This window comes from Balaenoptera borealis (assembly GCF_965194805.1).
Source record: "Balaenoptera borealis genome assembly, chromosome: 11".
Classification (NCBI taxonomy): Eukaryota; Metazoa; Chordata; class Mammalia; order Artiodactyla; family Balaenopteridae; genus Balaenoptera; species Balaenoptera borealis.
In genome coordinates, this window is record NC_138868.1 from 3,294,381 (window position 1) to 3,309,061 (window position 14,681).

The following is a 14,681-nucleotide window of genomic DNA, read 5'->3' on the forward strand; positions in this document are numbered from 1 at the left end:
GGTTAAAAAATTAATGAGGATATTTATCTGGAGTAGTGGCACAGAACACCTAAATGGGGGGGGTGGAGCTCACAGAATCATATTATAGCTTTTCCTCTTCTGTTAAAAAGTGATATAATTGGCTTTATTTCAGGAGTACAAATAGAGGGAAGCAGGTGTTTCAACCAACAACCTGTGATCAGGAAAATTCTGATTTAAAACTCCTTTGACTTTCTGGTTAAACAGTTATCCTCTCAAGGTCCGTGAACAGGTGCCACTGGTGAGCGCCTCAGGGAAACTCCAGCCACACCCGGCAGGCTTCGACTTGTCGCGAGTCACAGGGCAATGTCGGTGGGATCACACGTAGGGAAATCACTGATTTTAATCAACGGGTCTCAACGTAAAGCTGCAAAACAGCTGTGACAGAGCTTTTCTGGAGTTGATCTGGGGACCTAACAATTCAACACGTACGTTAAGCGAGAATGGGCTCAATTTCTGAGAATCCCATCGGTAAGAAAGCCTTTGGAACAACACTGTATTAGGACACCCTGTAGTAAATGCCGGCACAGGTAGAGTCTCTACGCGACTCTTGTGTTGGAAATTTATTAGAACACGATTTTCTCATCAGTAGATCTTGTAACTAACGCTACCCCCACCAGGGACTGAAATACATCATCTCAGGAGCTGCGGAAGCCACAGGGCTTTGTAGCAAAGACCACGTGTCAAACAAAGTAATTTATGTTAATGAGAATTAGCTATGAGGGCACCACACAAGAAATGTTCAAAATTGTCCATGAGACGTACTCTTTAATCCTGTGCTTTCTTTGGCTAATGCTTTCAAATCATTAACAATATTCTATGTCAAGAAGTTAAAAACGTCAAGAAAAGTAAATTACAAGTTTTCATACTCCAATTCTTTTTGTTGCTGTACATATAGTGAAGAATACATTATAGAAAGTCTCCAACCTGAGCCCAGCTTCCCTCCTCATCTTCCTGATGTTACGTGGTTAGGGATGCAAAAGAACATAACTATTAGTATTGGTGAGCTTAGTGACGCAAGCAAATTAACTTTGCAGGGGAGGTGCAGCTTAACTGGGCGAAAAGGGTCACAGAATCAAAGCATCATGCAAAACTCATGCAAAACCAACAATTCCCGTGTCTCATGCAAGGAGCGGACCTCCCACGGCAAGCACAACCAGAAGAGGAGAAGACTAGGGCCAGAGGGCTGAACTGAGGTCTCCCCTAAAGAAGACAGCAATTAAGTCTATTCTACATGGAGCAAGTCTACCAACTTTAAGTTCCTGAAAAAAATATAAAATAAGATGAAATATGGATTGTGTTTCACACATTTAACTAATACCTAAAGGAAATACTTATCCAGAACAATCGAACGTAAAGCGACATTTCTGTTTTCCACAGAAAGGCCAAGAACGGCGCCAACCTGCGGTGGGGCTGCCCGGGGAGGGGCGGGGGTGGGGGTGAGCACGGGGCGGGACTGACCGTCTGGGGCGTGGCCGTGAGCGTCTCCATCTCCTCGTGTGTTAACCAGACATTTCCTGTGGTCTAGGGGCACCCCGTGACCGGCCACATCCAGGGCAAGGGCAGCGGTGACAGAGGGGAAAGGCGGCAGACACGTCAGCCAGGGCACGGGAGGGGAGCGGGTGGGGCAGAGGCCGTCCCCACCCACCCCCCCGTCTTAGCCGCCCACAGGGAGACACGGGCGCTCACCGCGCTCGCCCTTCTCCGGGCAGGACGCCGCCTTCTTGAGGAGGACAGCCCTAGAGCCTCCTGTGCCACGCTGACACCTGAGCTACGTGGCATCTGAAGAGCAGGGAACACACTGCGTGCTTCTGAAAGTGGCGAATGATTCTCGAGGAACTGTTAAGCCGTTGTACTTAAGACGGTCTCACCCAGTCAAAGCACAACAAAGAACAGGACGAAGTCCGGCTTCGGGCTCTGGGGAGACGGTTGTGAGCAGGCGGCCGCTGGTGACCGGGCCTCTGTCAGAGGCGGGGCGCGGGGCCGCCGGAGTCCCAGTGACGGCACCGCCGGGCGTCCCCGCAGCCCCGAGACGGCCGAGCCCCCGCGGGCGGTGCCCCCGCCTAACGGTGGGCAGGTTCCTCACGGGAGGCCTGTTCGTCTTCACCGTCCATTAAACTCAACTCATGAGACGCTCCCTTTACCGAGATACTCGATAAAAACTGCGGGAAAACCCCCAGCACCTTCATTTCTGAAAAGGCGACTCTGGTGAAACACCTGGGCACAGAGCAGACCAGATACACTGAGATCACGCGCGCCTGTGCAAGAGGTGAGGACACGGGCCACTGTCATCACCACGACGCCCCCACTGAGAAACAACGGAAGACAAGCGAACAGAAAAGCTTTCACGCTTTTCGTGTAAAGTAACTGTGAGCCCTGAATCGGGCGCTGACCTGCTACTCAGAGGAAGCACGTCTGTGAGGCTTAGTTTCCGCACCAGTTTTTCTGTCCGGAGCAGACAGACTGAAAGCAGAGTGGGAACTGAGCCGGTGTACAGAGTCTGCCCTGGAGAAATGAAGAGCTGGCCCGCCCTGATCTCCCAATTATAATTCACGTTTTCATTACGTTAGTGTCTGACTCTTTCAACTAGGAGGACCCTCTGGAAGGACTTCCAAGGTCTTCCCACATGGAGCAAAACTGGATGGGCACAGACACCACTTGGAGCGCACCGCAGATCACGGGCTCTTAAAATCCCAGGGTCTACAGCTCCCCAAAGGGAAAGCGCCAACAGGCCGGACAAGGCAAACGCGGGAACCACTGCTTACAATGCAACCTGGGGTCTAAGCTTTTTCTCCTTCACTTTCTTTAAATTCATATTTAAATTTGTGATGATTACTTTTTTACGTTTTCAAAGACTCCCATTTCTATATTACAATGCCACTGTAGCCAAGCTGTTATAAAAGTATTTAATGACGTATCTTTTAACAAGCCAATTGCCGCAAATTAAAAGTTGTCATGTCTTTGAATGCTAAACCTTTAAACTGGAACACTGGATGTGTTTATAAAGAACTGCGGAAGCAACACGCATAGGGGATGAACTCTTTTTACAGAAACGTACCGTTCTTGACGTAGGAGGGGCTGACGGACTTGTCAGGGACATGATCTCCTGAATCGCCAGCCTCAGCTTCAGCCGGTGCAGAGGGTTGCTGATGCCGATCTCGCGCTGGATCTCCGTGTCCGACAGGGCGGACATGATGGCCCCGCTCTTCACGTTGGCTCGGCAAGCAGCCACGTACCAGGCCGGCATCCCGACCCAGAGCTGGAGACGGGAGACACGGGGGCCAGAAGGTTACGCGTGGCGTACGGGTGGGCTCACACACTCGGCCAGGATTCGGAGAGGGGCATACGCACCTCCAGCCAGACGACAACAGTCGGCCCGTCCCACTGGGCAAAGGGTAAGCCTTGTCTTCGGGCTTCTTCGAGCAATTCATGCCTACAGGTGACAGATGTTCAGACCTTCAAGAGCCACACTACACACAGGCAAAGTGTCCTCTTTATAAACCCCCAAAGTGTGATGCCACACATCTCACTGTCCTTCAACCTTCTAAACCATCCACTGAAGGGTAGTTTGGAACACATCACACTGAACGCCTGAGTAATGAAATGCTGAAAAACCCTCCACGATTCTCTATGGAATCGTCTCCTTCCAGGATTAAAGAATTACTACCAACTTTAAAAGACCCAGCAGAGTCTTCATATCCAAGGTAGGCTACTCAACACGAAACATAATCACGCATCCCTTTGTAAGCAAGGAGGACGAATGTGTAGGAAGAGGAAACCATACCTGGGTCTGAACAGAGGAGCCTGCCTCAGAGAGCTCCAGAAACGCTCAACATTCACAACAAAACACAGAGAACAATGCAGACTTTAACACTAATAACGCTCTAATATAGCTAGCAAGGAAAGGGCTGGACTTTGGCTGTTTCTATTCTGCACTGCTATTTAGCTAAGTAGGTATCTGCTAAATTAAGATATTGGGTCATCTTTTTTTTGAGGGGGGGTTATTTATTATTTTTTGGCTGCGCTGCGCGGTTTATGGGATCCCAGTTCCCCGATCAAGGATCAAACCTGGGCCCCCTGCAGTGGAAGGGCAGAGTCCTAACCACTGGACCACCAGGGAATTCCCGGGTCATCCTTTGGTTTAACCCACAAGCTTCACATCCAGAAAATTTAAATGCCAACAACCTCTACCAGTGCACACAAGGCAGGCCGTGAGCCTATGATCCTGATGGCAATGCCAACTGCCCCAGGGCAGGAGGCAGCGAGGAGTCCTGGGATCCTTTACGGCAGGGCTCCCCAACCCCCGGGATGTGGACCGGTACCGGTCCGTGGCCTGTTAGGAACCGGCCGCACGGCAGGAGGTGAGCGGCTGGGGAGCGAGCGAAGCTGCATCTGCCGCTCCACATCGTTCGCACTGCGGCCTGAACCACCATCCCCCTGCCCGGCCCCCCCGGCCTGTGGAAAGATTGTCTTCCACGAAACCAGTCCCTGGTGCCAAAAAGGTTGGGGACCGCTGCTTTATGGGAGCAGAAATGTTCTGTGTGCCTGACTTTAAAATGCCCAAACCATAATGTTAACATCTTTTAAAATGATTTTGTCTATGGATAACACCCTAATGTAAATGATAACACAAGAAGCTTTATGAACCTTATTGTACTTCTTTGAGTTATGTACTTACAAACCTTTCTGAAAGTCACTAATTAGTTTAAAAATGAAAAGTCTAGGAGAGAAGATGGGACTGGAGTGGAAAGGACAGGTCCATTTACCTGACTGGACATCCCTGAGTCACTGCAAAATTCCTAGGTCGTTCTTAGTTATTTTTCTGTAATAATTTCTGCAGATCACACCACGGAATCTTTTATTTCTAAAGATACTTAGTGGCTTTTCTTTCTTTCTCTCTTTCTCTTTTTTTGGCCACGCTGCACGTCTTGTGGGATCTTAGTCCCCCAACCAGGGACTGAACCTGGCCACCGCAGTGAAAGCGCGGAGTCCTGACCACTGGACCGCCAGGGAACTCCCTAAAGAAACATAGCGGCTTTTCATTATATTCAAGTAGCATTAGACTTAAGACTGTGAAGTCTATGTACAATTAAAGCTCAAAATGTTTCACATAAAATTTCAAGTAAGTGTTCCTTTAAGTCAACCTTAGGTTTCCTGGGAATAGTAAATACTGTATTATCCAGGAATAATTATACGAGAGAACACAACACATATCTTAATAGCTCAAGCACAGTAAAAAAAAATGGTAAACATTTTAAATTAAAACAAACAAAGCTATTCATAAATTAAAAACAAAAACTGAGTCCACGTGAGATTGTGATCATCTTGACACAGGATCCCAACGCTGGAAGGAGTAATGGGGGCAAGAAGGGTCTTGTCGGGCAGAATGAGCCATCAGCGCCCTGAATCAAATGCTACTTCCTGTTCCCTAAAGATGACGCCTCCTCAAAGACAGCAGCTACACCTTATGCAAACATTCACGGGAGCCATACGAGCCTCTGCGATGCAAACAAGTCCTGGGCAGGTCACCCAGGGACAGCCTGAGCTCTAGAGTGTGGTCCCTGGACGGCCAGGCTGGCCAGGAGGGGGCGGGGCGGCACCCACTGGGCCGGGGGCTTTCAGAACCCCACGCTCTGAAGGGAGCCAAACAGGTACTGAATCCTTGGCACTTTGCCAGAGACCTCATTTTTTAATATGCAACAGATATTCACTGTAGACAAGAAATTTAGGGTTACAAAGAGTCCACTGATTCCATTACCTGGAGATTGGTGCACATCGTTCTGACTCTTTTCCAGGCAAGAGTCGTTTGCTTTCATAAAAAACCTTTTCTACTATGGATGTATTTCTGGGATTTTAGAGCTCCCGTCCAGCGCCCTGATGACACTGGGATATGGTGACGGAGGCAGGACAACGCGGCTGAGAGACGCGGGAAGCCAGCGAGAGGGCGAGGAGGCCCCGGCCGGGTGGCCGGCCCAGGTCTCGGTCTGCCGCCCGGGGCGCCTTCCCCTGCGAGGCGGCCCAGGGCCTGGGAGCACAAGCCCCCTCCCCCACGAGGCGCCCGTCCCGCGCTGGGGGAAGCACACCCGCAGGCGGGCATCAGCTGCAGGGCCCCCACCCCCGCCCCTCCGCCCGTGGGGCACAGAACAAATCACTGCTCCTCTCCCACTCCATCTAGGAGCCCACTGCTGCCTGCTGCCGACAGAACCTGCGACTGCTCCGAACGACATGCCACGTGCCCTGGGATCCTCTGTTTCTACTCTCTCCTGTTTCCGGTTCTTCTCAACTGGGAACGCTCACACCCCCCTTCAGGGGAGGCCCACCTGCTCCCACGACTGCCTCTCTCTGGCACGCTCTCCTGCACCACAGGGCTCTTGGCTGCCTCACGACCAACTGCTGACATTTTATCTGTTCGAGATTTGGGGCCTGCCATGGCACACACGGTTTTGTGTCCCTCACTGAATCCCATCATATACAGTCTGAGAAACCAGGAGATGAAAGCAGCTATTTGGAGACTATTTGGGAAGCTATCGATAAATCCTCTGCCAGAAGTAGAACGCCTGGTCTCTGCTAATGGAATATCGGTAACAAAAGGCCAAGAGAAAAAGACTTTATGACAAAAAATGGTATTTAAAAAACTGTTGAGTGGCAGAATAAAATCTTTTCAGTCCTTCAGTTAGGAACAAATGTGTTTCTTTAAAAAAAAAAAAAAGTACTGACATCAAGAACAAAGAAATAAATAAATGCGAAGTAGAGCCGACCAACTCGCCCATGCACCCACATGACCACTTTCTAATAATCAACAGAACCGTCTTTTCTTCCTTCTTTACAGCAGCTACCAAAATAAACATGACAGGCTTTAGTCCTCAGCTAAGTTAACTGCAAGGGAAGGAGGTATTCCTTCACAGGTCAGTCTTCTAGAAAACAAGAAATCTTCCGGTCATTAGCTCCCAAGCCTAAAACACGAGCATTAAGGCGACAGGACTCCAAATGCCTTAAATCCGCCCAAAGCACCCAGCTCTGTTCTGAAGAAGCTGAGCTACAAGCCAGCACCCTGCGGGAACGAGGGGGGTGCCATCTGCCGAGATCCCGCGGCCCCGAGCCACGGTCCAGAGGCAAACACAGGACTCGCTCCGCTTCTGCTGGGACTGACTTCCTTCCTCTGCATCGCTCTCTGCTGTCACTGTCTCACTCTCATCTGTGACCTCAGTGTACAGAGAGGACTGCGGACACGAGCCCGAGGGGGCTGCCTCCCCTGCGGGCCAGCTGGGACGAGGTCAGCACGTGCCCACCCGGCTCGGGCCACGCGGGCGGGGCTACTCGGCTGGGACTTGATCTGCCCCCTCAAGGATCAAATTCTAGACCCCAAGCGGGATTTATTAAATACCTGCTCTAGTAGTCGAATGATGTGGCACACTTCCTAACCTCAGAATTAGAGTCACAGGAGAAAGACGTTCAGAAATACGCTGAATTCTATGGGGAACAGACACGCCTATGAGAGAAAGGTCATGTCATATGTGAATGACAACGTGCGTTTTCAATTAGGACAGAAGCACCACGGTCAAGCTGTCTTTCGTAACAAGATGGTTGTGTGAGCTTCTGCTGATCAAACACCATGTGAGTGGCATCACCCAGACAGACAGGGCCTCATTTCTCTGAGACTGACACTCTGCACACCCCGGCACCTCCTACAAAGGCTCACTGGGCTCCACTTCACTGACGCAGCCGCGCAGGCCGGCGCAGGGCCGGAGAGAGGCCCGGGCAGGAGGACTGCGGTGCTGCTTCCCGTCAAAAGCAGTGCAGCTCAGAGCCTGTAGCGGGCGACGGGCAACGCGGAAGGTTTCAGGACACACACAGCACAGCAAACCCGACAACTCAGCTTCCCCTGTGAGCGCACGACAGCGTCAACCAAGGGGAGGTGGAAAGACAGCATTTAAAGCACCAGGTCCTTATTAACGAGGTCGAGTTGAAACGCCTTTGGGCAAGTGCCCGCACACGGGGAGCCCGTCTAGAGCCCAGGCCACCGCGTGGACGGTCAGGGACGCCGACTTCCACGACAGCTGCAGCCTCCACGCCTCACCAGGCATGTCCAGCACCAAGTGTGCCCGCCGTGCTCTCTCATGTAGCTTTCATGAAACCTGAAAGTCTCATCTTCACCAAATCTTGAAAATTCTCTAAAAAAGTGGACGCACTGGCTGTGTAAATTTAGCAGTTAAAAGAGCACCTCTGAGATAAATTGGGGCTTAATAAAAAGAAAATATTTCTGACAAGCGTGTTTTGATTCTCCCATAGATAATGCCATAAATGTTAAACTATATTCAAACAATATTTTTTCTGGAAAGCTAAAATACTTTTTTCACATTTATAAATAAAGCATTCTCCCTAAAGTCAATTGTATCTCTGGTTAACTGACAGAACTAAAATTACCCACTGCAGTCAGATCTTCGGACTCTGCATCGCTCTCTAAGTTGCCAGCACACGTTAGAACTTGCCGCGCGTGACGATGGAGCGGAGCACACCTGCTCGTGCACGCTCAGCCACGGTAACACAGAGTCAGAAGTTCCGCCCGAACACCCCAGCTCCAGAGGACCCCGCCTAGCAGACACACACCCCAGCGCACGGACCTGCATCACACGCCGGGCAAGTAACCCAGCGACGTCTGCCACAGGCAGCCCACCACTCGACTTCCTCCTGAGAATTACAGGACAAGTGGAGAAAACACAGTGGCGCATTTTGGTCAATTCATACTACGCTTGACGCTACGTGAAACACGAACGCTCAGGAGCAGAGGGTGGGAGGGCTGGGCGGCACAGCCATAACCCCTACTGGTCTCTCGCAGCTGAGCGGGAGCATGTGAGATGAAACGCCCCAGCAGAATCTAGGGCACAGAAGTGTCCTGGCATGACTCCAGAAGGGCAAAAGGCTCTGACGTTAAGTCCCCATAAGCGAACGGCAATTACTTGAGTTCGGGTACAACACTCTCTACAGTTCAAAGACAGCAACGCTCAAATCAGCTTTTGCTGCTGAGTGGTTTCTACAGATTTCCACTTCCGGGGAGCCAAAGACCGAGTGTTCCTGCGGTGTCGTGAGCAATGACCGAGCGGACAGCACTTCTCCCGGAACGCAATCAACACCATGCCAGGCAAGATAACTGTGACTTCTGAGAAGAGAGCTAAAATGAGGCAGATTTCACAAAAGAAAAATCAACAGGCAACTTGAGGGGCTAAAGGCAAACTGGCCTCTAGTGGAGAGGGTCCCCGTGGGCTCAAGGGTGGTCCTGGGGTCAGTGCCTGCAGGCCCCGGATTCCAGACCAGTGTTGGTTTCTCAAGGTGCTTGACAGTGGCCAGATGACCTTCCCCATCGTCAGATTTATCACAGAGCCCACCCAGCTTCCCCCTGTCTCAAGGGCCAGTATTACCACCTTATCACCACCTTCCCCACTCTCAGGTTCGTGCTCACCCGAGACTACAAAGTGTTCCGTCTTATTTCCCACTTGTCAGTTCACTGGGACAGTCTCCGCCTATCCAGGTCATATACTTAGCGCTGGTTTGGGATGTGGTCACCCGACACACAACCCGTCCTGGGTCAGAAAACGTCCCTGGACCCAGAGACACGTGCACACGCTATGTGCCTCTGTGCCTATCCTGGGGCATCACAACGCCTGAGCTCCTTTGTAGAAAACCACCCCTACTGTTATTGCTTATTTTCAGAATCAGGACAACTCAGAATTAAAATTTAATAAGATTGCAAAACTGAGAGTCTGTTTAAGATAAAAACACAAAATCTACCAGCGGAGGGAAAAAAAGGCAACACGGTAAGTGGCACCTTCCTGACTGACCGCTAGTGCGAGCAGCAAGCCTCTGAACACCGGTGGCAAGTCCCCGCAGTGGCTGCGGTTACACGTGCGTCCTCCCCAGTGCCAGCACTGTTTAAGAAGCCTCGTGTACGTATACGTAGACGTATCTGTACAGCTAACGCTCGTAAAGGCCCCATGGGGTATGTACTACTAGGACTCCCATCTCACAGACGAGAAAACTGAAGCACAGGAAAGCCACGTTTCCCAATGCCCCAGAGCTGACTTGTGCAGGAGCCGGCATTCAGACACGAACGCTCTGCGGCTGAGCGCGACTCGGCCCCACGCCGTGTCCTCGCCAGGGAACTCTGCAAAGTGGGCTAGGAACCCATGCGCGAGTCCTTCCCAAATTCACAGATGTTGTAAGTCCTCCGGGAAGTGCGGTTTAATAAAGGCTTTGGGTTAAGCTTTCAGAAGATAATATATATACAGAGCTGGATATCACATTTAATCAATAAACATTAGTTAAAAATCAGGAACAACTGAAAATTGTTCAGTGAGATCGACAAAAAACAAAAACCTTACTTTTTTTGAAGTTTACGATTTTTTTCAGCCTGTCCTCCCAATTTGCTGAGTCCCAAGGCATCTTGAGATGAGTTTTCTGTCTCTGAAATAACAGCTACGAGGAAGCAGAGTGGTCGAAATATTGAGAGAAAATCAACACGGCCGAGTTAGGTGTTTCTGTAAACAGGTGGAGGAGCTTTTGTAGGGAGAGTGAAGAAAATTCTAAAGGCGAACTTTCCGACCAGATGGCACGCACGCATACACGCACACACACACACACACGCACACACACACACACACACACGAAAACGCTCAAGAGGCAGTAAGGCTGACGCCTGGGAGATGCTCCGTGCTCTCTGGGCCGTGTGGGGACCCACTGGGGAAACAGACCCGGAGGACACCCAGCTCGTGTGAGAGGAAGCACGCGGTGGCGACAGGTGGCGGAGGGGCGCGCGGAGGGGCACGTGCAGCCCCCTGCACGCTCCGAACACTGAAGAGTTGGCTGGAAACCACCCACCTTGTCCCAGCGATTCCTTGCCAAGGGCTCCAGGTCGGCCCTTCTCTTTCTTGCCGAACAAGCGGCCGATAGAGGACTTGATGCCCTTCTTCTTGGGGGCTTTGTGCAGCGAGTCCTGGCTGCTGTTGCTACTGCTGGGGTTGCTCGCGGGGCCGTCCTGCGAGCCTGTCGAGCTTTGGGGACAGAAAACGACCTTTAACGGGGGGGCCTCGCTGCGCTCAAGAGGCGCAGGCTCTGCTGCACGGGCAGCTGCCCCCGAGGGGCCGAGGCTCCGACGCGAGCTCTCCTCCCGAGAGGGCGGGGCCCGGATCCAGACCACGCGGGGCAGAGCGCACCCTGAGCCCCTCCAGGTGGCCGCCCGGCAGGCGCAGAGGCCCCAGGGGAAGGGCGGCTCCTCCCGCCACCCTGAGTGTGACCTTCCCCGCCGGGTGGGCGGCGGCGCTGGAGAGAGGAGCACGTGTGTTGAGTGCTGCCTGGCTCGGGACAGGGGCTCAGCAGGTGGCGGTCTGACCAAGGCCAGCGTCACAGAACCGTGACTGCCGGTCTCCTGAGAGGGGGCACTCGGGGAGCACGGAAGGATGGGGTGGGACACTTCACAGCTCGGAAAGGACGAGAACGCATCCGAGAGCCACGGAGCGTCCTACAGAGGAGTAACGCTCAGAAACACAGCCCGCGCCGGGCGGAGGCTCCAGCCAAAGAGGAAGAAAGTTCCCAAAGGAGTTAATCTGTAGAATCTGAAGAAACGAAGTGTTTCTAAAATTGCTGATATCACTTAACTCTTTTCTTGCCAAGCTGACTCTGTCCAAATGGAAGGCACCTCCTGCCACATTTCACTACAGCGCCCAGAGCAGGGGCCGGCACCCTAAGTCTATCACTGAAACAAACACGCTGAACTGAGTGGTATTTCTTTAAAATCATCATCCTGACGTGTTTGTCAAGAGAAGATGAACAGACTTCCCGGAAGTGGAACAGGAGAGCAGGCCCCTTACTTGCGTGCGTCCCTGATGTCCTCGTGGCTGGCTGTGTGCAGCCGCTCCAGCCGAAGGGACCGCGGGGAGGAGGGGGGCGAGGTCTCACATTTGATGGTCGTCTTGTCGTCTCGTACCTCTTCTCGTGAAGCTGGCAGCTGTGGGATTGAGATAAGTGTAAAACTAGGTGACAACAGACCGTGACGAATAAAGGAAATCACGGAGACTTTACATTGTAACCAGAAACTTATTTGAAAACCTATTAGCTATGCTTTCTGCCTGTACAAAAAGGCTTGCTCTAGCCTAATGCCGTCTTAAAGGGCTGTCTTGTTCATGAGGAGCAAGGCTGTCAGCAGAGGGAGCACAGAGCAGAGCCGACTCCCGCCGGCCTGCACCCGCATGAGCGCGGAGACCCGACCGGACGGGGGCCTCCCGTGGCCTGCCGTCCCCAGCATCCAGGCCACCCGGACGGCCCCGCAGGGGCAGCAGAGAGCTGAGCCCCGCCTGAAGGCACCACCATGAACCACGCGTGGCAGTAACCGCCCCGACGAAGAGGGCGCCTGTGTTCATCTCCTGATGCCGTCCAACAGAGACACGAGCAAGGGTAAGAAGCCTCTCAGGCAAACCTGTCCAGACCTTTCTGCTTGAGAGGAAAAAGGAAATAGCTTGTTCCAGGTCTTCATCAAAAGGTCATCTCTTCCAGACTCCCAGCTTTTTGGCTTGTCATGGGATGTGAGTATGGGAAGCAGGGTGGTGGTTACGGTATGGGGAACAGATTAACCCCTTCAGGTTCCAGGCAGATCTCCCTTATAAATTTCGGTTTTGTGGTTAAGCCAGGTTAGATTTTATGAAACATGCACGGCAAGCATTTGTATAAACAATGAGACGTGAGCAACCGACCTGTGCCTTTTTAACGGGATTCTGTAAAGAATATTGATCCACTGCAGCCCCTCAGTGGCTTGGTGACAACAAAGTGACCCAGGGCAAAATACAGCTGAACTCATTTAAGCGACAGCTGGATAAACTCTGTGTCCTCTCCTGATTTCTAATTACAGTCATCAGACAGCAAAAGGCTAGAAAGGCTAGAAATCATCAGTGTGAAACTTAACAGGGATCGATCTCAAATTCAAGTTAAAACAATCCTTTATAAAAATCAAACAGGTCAGGGAAGTGACGCAGGTCTGAGCTGACTATGGACTCCGTGGAGACAAACCGCTGCTTTGAAGCCCAGCTGACACGACAAGCGCCTTCCCAAGGGCCTCTTCCTAAGGAAGCGCTCCGGGCCCACCCAGCCTGCCTGCCTCTCCCCCCGCACCTCCCCCGGGAAGAGAGCCCACCCCCCCCGTGCCCACGTGACTAGGACTGCCCCCTGGGGAGAGAGCCCACCCCCCCCGCGCCCACGTGACTAGGACGCCCCTCCCCCGGGGAGAGAGCCCACCCCCCCGCGCCCACGTGACTAGGACAGCCCCTCCCCCGGGAAGAGAGCCCACCCCACCGCGCCCACGTGACTAGGACGCCCCTCCCCCGGGGAGAGAGCCCACCCCACCGCGCCCACGTGACTAGGACGCCCCTCCCCCGGGGAGAGAGCCCACCCCACCGCGCCCACGTGACTAGGACGGCCCCTCCCCCGGGGAGAGAGCCCACCCCACCGCGCCCACGTGACTAGGACGGCCCCTCCCCCGGGAAGAGAGCCCACCCCACCGCGCCCACGTGGCTAGGACGGCCCCTCCCCCGGGGAGAGAGCCCACCCCACCGCGCCCACGTGGCTAGGACGGCCCCTCCCCCGGGGAGAGAGCCCACCCCACCGCGCCCACGTGGCTAGGACGGCCCCTCCCCCGGGATGAGAGCCCACCCCACTGCGCCCATGTGACTAGGACTGCACCTCCCCCGGGATGAGAGCCCACCCCACCGCGCCCACGTGACTAGGACGGCCCCTCCCCCGGGATGAGAGCCCACCCCACTGCGCCCATGTGACTAGGACTGCACCTCCCCCGGGATGAGAGCCCACCCCACCGCGCCCACGTGACTAGGACGGCCCCTCCCCCGGGATGAGAGCCCACCCCACTGCGCCCACGTGACTAGGACGGGCGGCTGCACACAAGCCGGGCAGGCATCTCGGCATCCACCAGTGACGCGGAGGAGGAGACAGGTCCGCCGGAGGCTGGTTCTGGGCACACAGACGCCAAACCTAGAACAAGCCCCCCTAAGTAGCCAGTCAGCGAGCTCAAGCTACCACACGCAACAGACCAGGCCACCCGGCCGGGATGTAATCAACAGGCTGCTACCTTTACTGAGAAAGTCTTGCCAGCGAGAAAACTACCAACGTACACAGCACAACTGCGTCTCGCTGCCGGCCTGGGGACTGTGCACGGGCAGCAGGGCGCGGTCACCCCGAGGGGCACGGGTCTCTCGTTGTCCTCACTTAACAGGCGGGCAAAGCCGGGCACAGAGCGGATGAGCGGCTCACCCAGGTCACAACCAATCGGTGACAGCGCCGGGACTTTAAACTGCCGCGCTGCTGTGGCCTGGCAGGGGGGCTCTGGTGCGCTGGGGGGCTGGGCCGCAGGACGGCTGCCCGCGTCCTGCAGGGCTGCGCGGTGAGCGCACGCTCGGGGGGCTGTGAGCCTGAGAGGGAGGGAGGCATCGTGGTCAACAGATCCGGCCCTCAGCAACCGTACTCCCTCCAAGAACGGGGGCTCAGTCCAGGGTTATCTGAGAGGAAGAAGCCCCGAGCGCCCTCCGTCAGGACTGCTGTGAAGGAGACAAGAGCTCCTGGTGGAAAAGCGGGCCGCACGGCGCCGGGGCTGAGGGTCCAGGTTCTGA

At 53.8% G+C, this 14,681-nt stretch overlaps 1 protein-coding gene across 7 annotated transcripts in view; it reads right to left on the minus strand.

Annotated features, from left to right (window-relative positions):
• Nucleotides 1-14,681, minus strand: part of PPFIA1 (PTPRF interacting protein alpha 1) — a 93,435-nt gene that overhangs the window by 12,637 nt on the left and 66,117 nt on the right. For 4 of the 7 annotated variants that reach the window (XM_082341864.1, XM_082341865.1, XM_082341866.1 and 1 more), the window contains 6 exons: nucleotides 11,880-12,016; nucleotides 10,891-11,063; nucleotides 10,395-10,488; nucleotides 3,370-3,451; nucleotides 3,077-3,277; nucleotides 946-972 (listed from right to left, as the gene is read on the minus strand). In XM_082341864.1, coding sequence (XP_082197990.1) covers nucleotides 946-972; nucleotides 3,077-3,277; nucleotides 3,370-3,451; nucleotides 10,395-10,488; nucleotides 10,891-11,063; nucleotides 11,880-12,016 — 714 coding nt within the window. Of the gene's footprint in view, nucleotides 1-945; nucleotides 973-1,479; nucleotides 1,543-3,076; nucleotides 3,278-3,369; nucleotides 3,452-10,394; nucleotides 10,489-10,890; nucleotides 11,064-11,879; nucleotides 12,017-14,681 lie in introns of all 7 variants that reach the window. The other 3 variants (XM_082341868.1, XM_082341869.1, XM_082341870.1) reach the window with 2 other exon arrangements.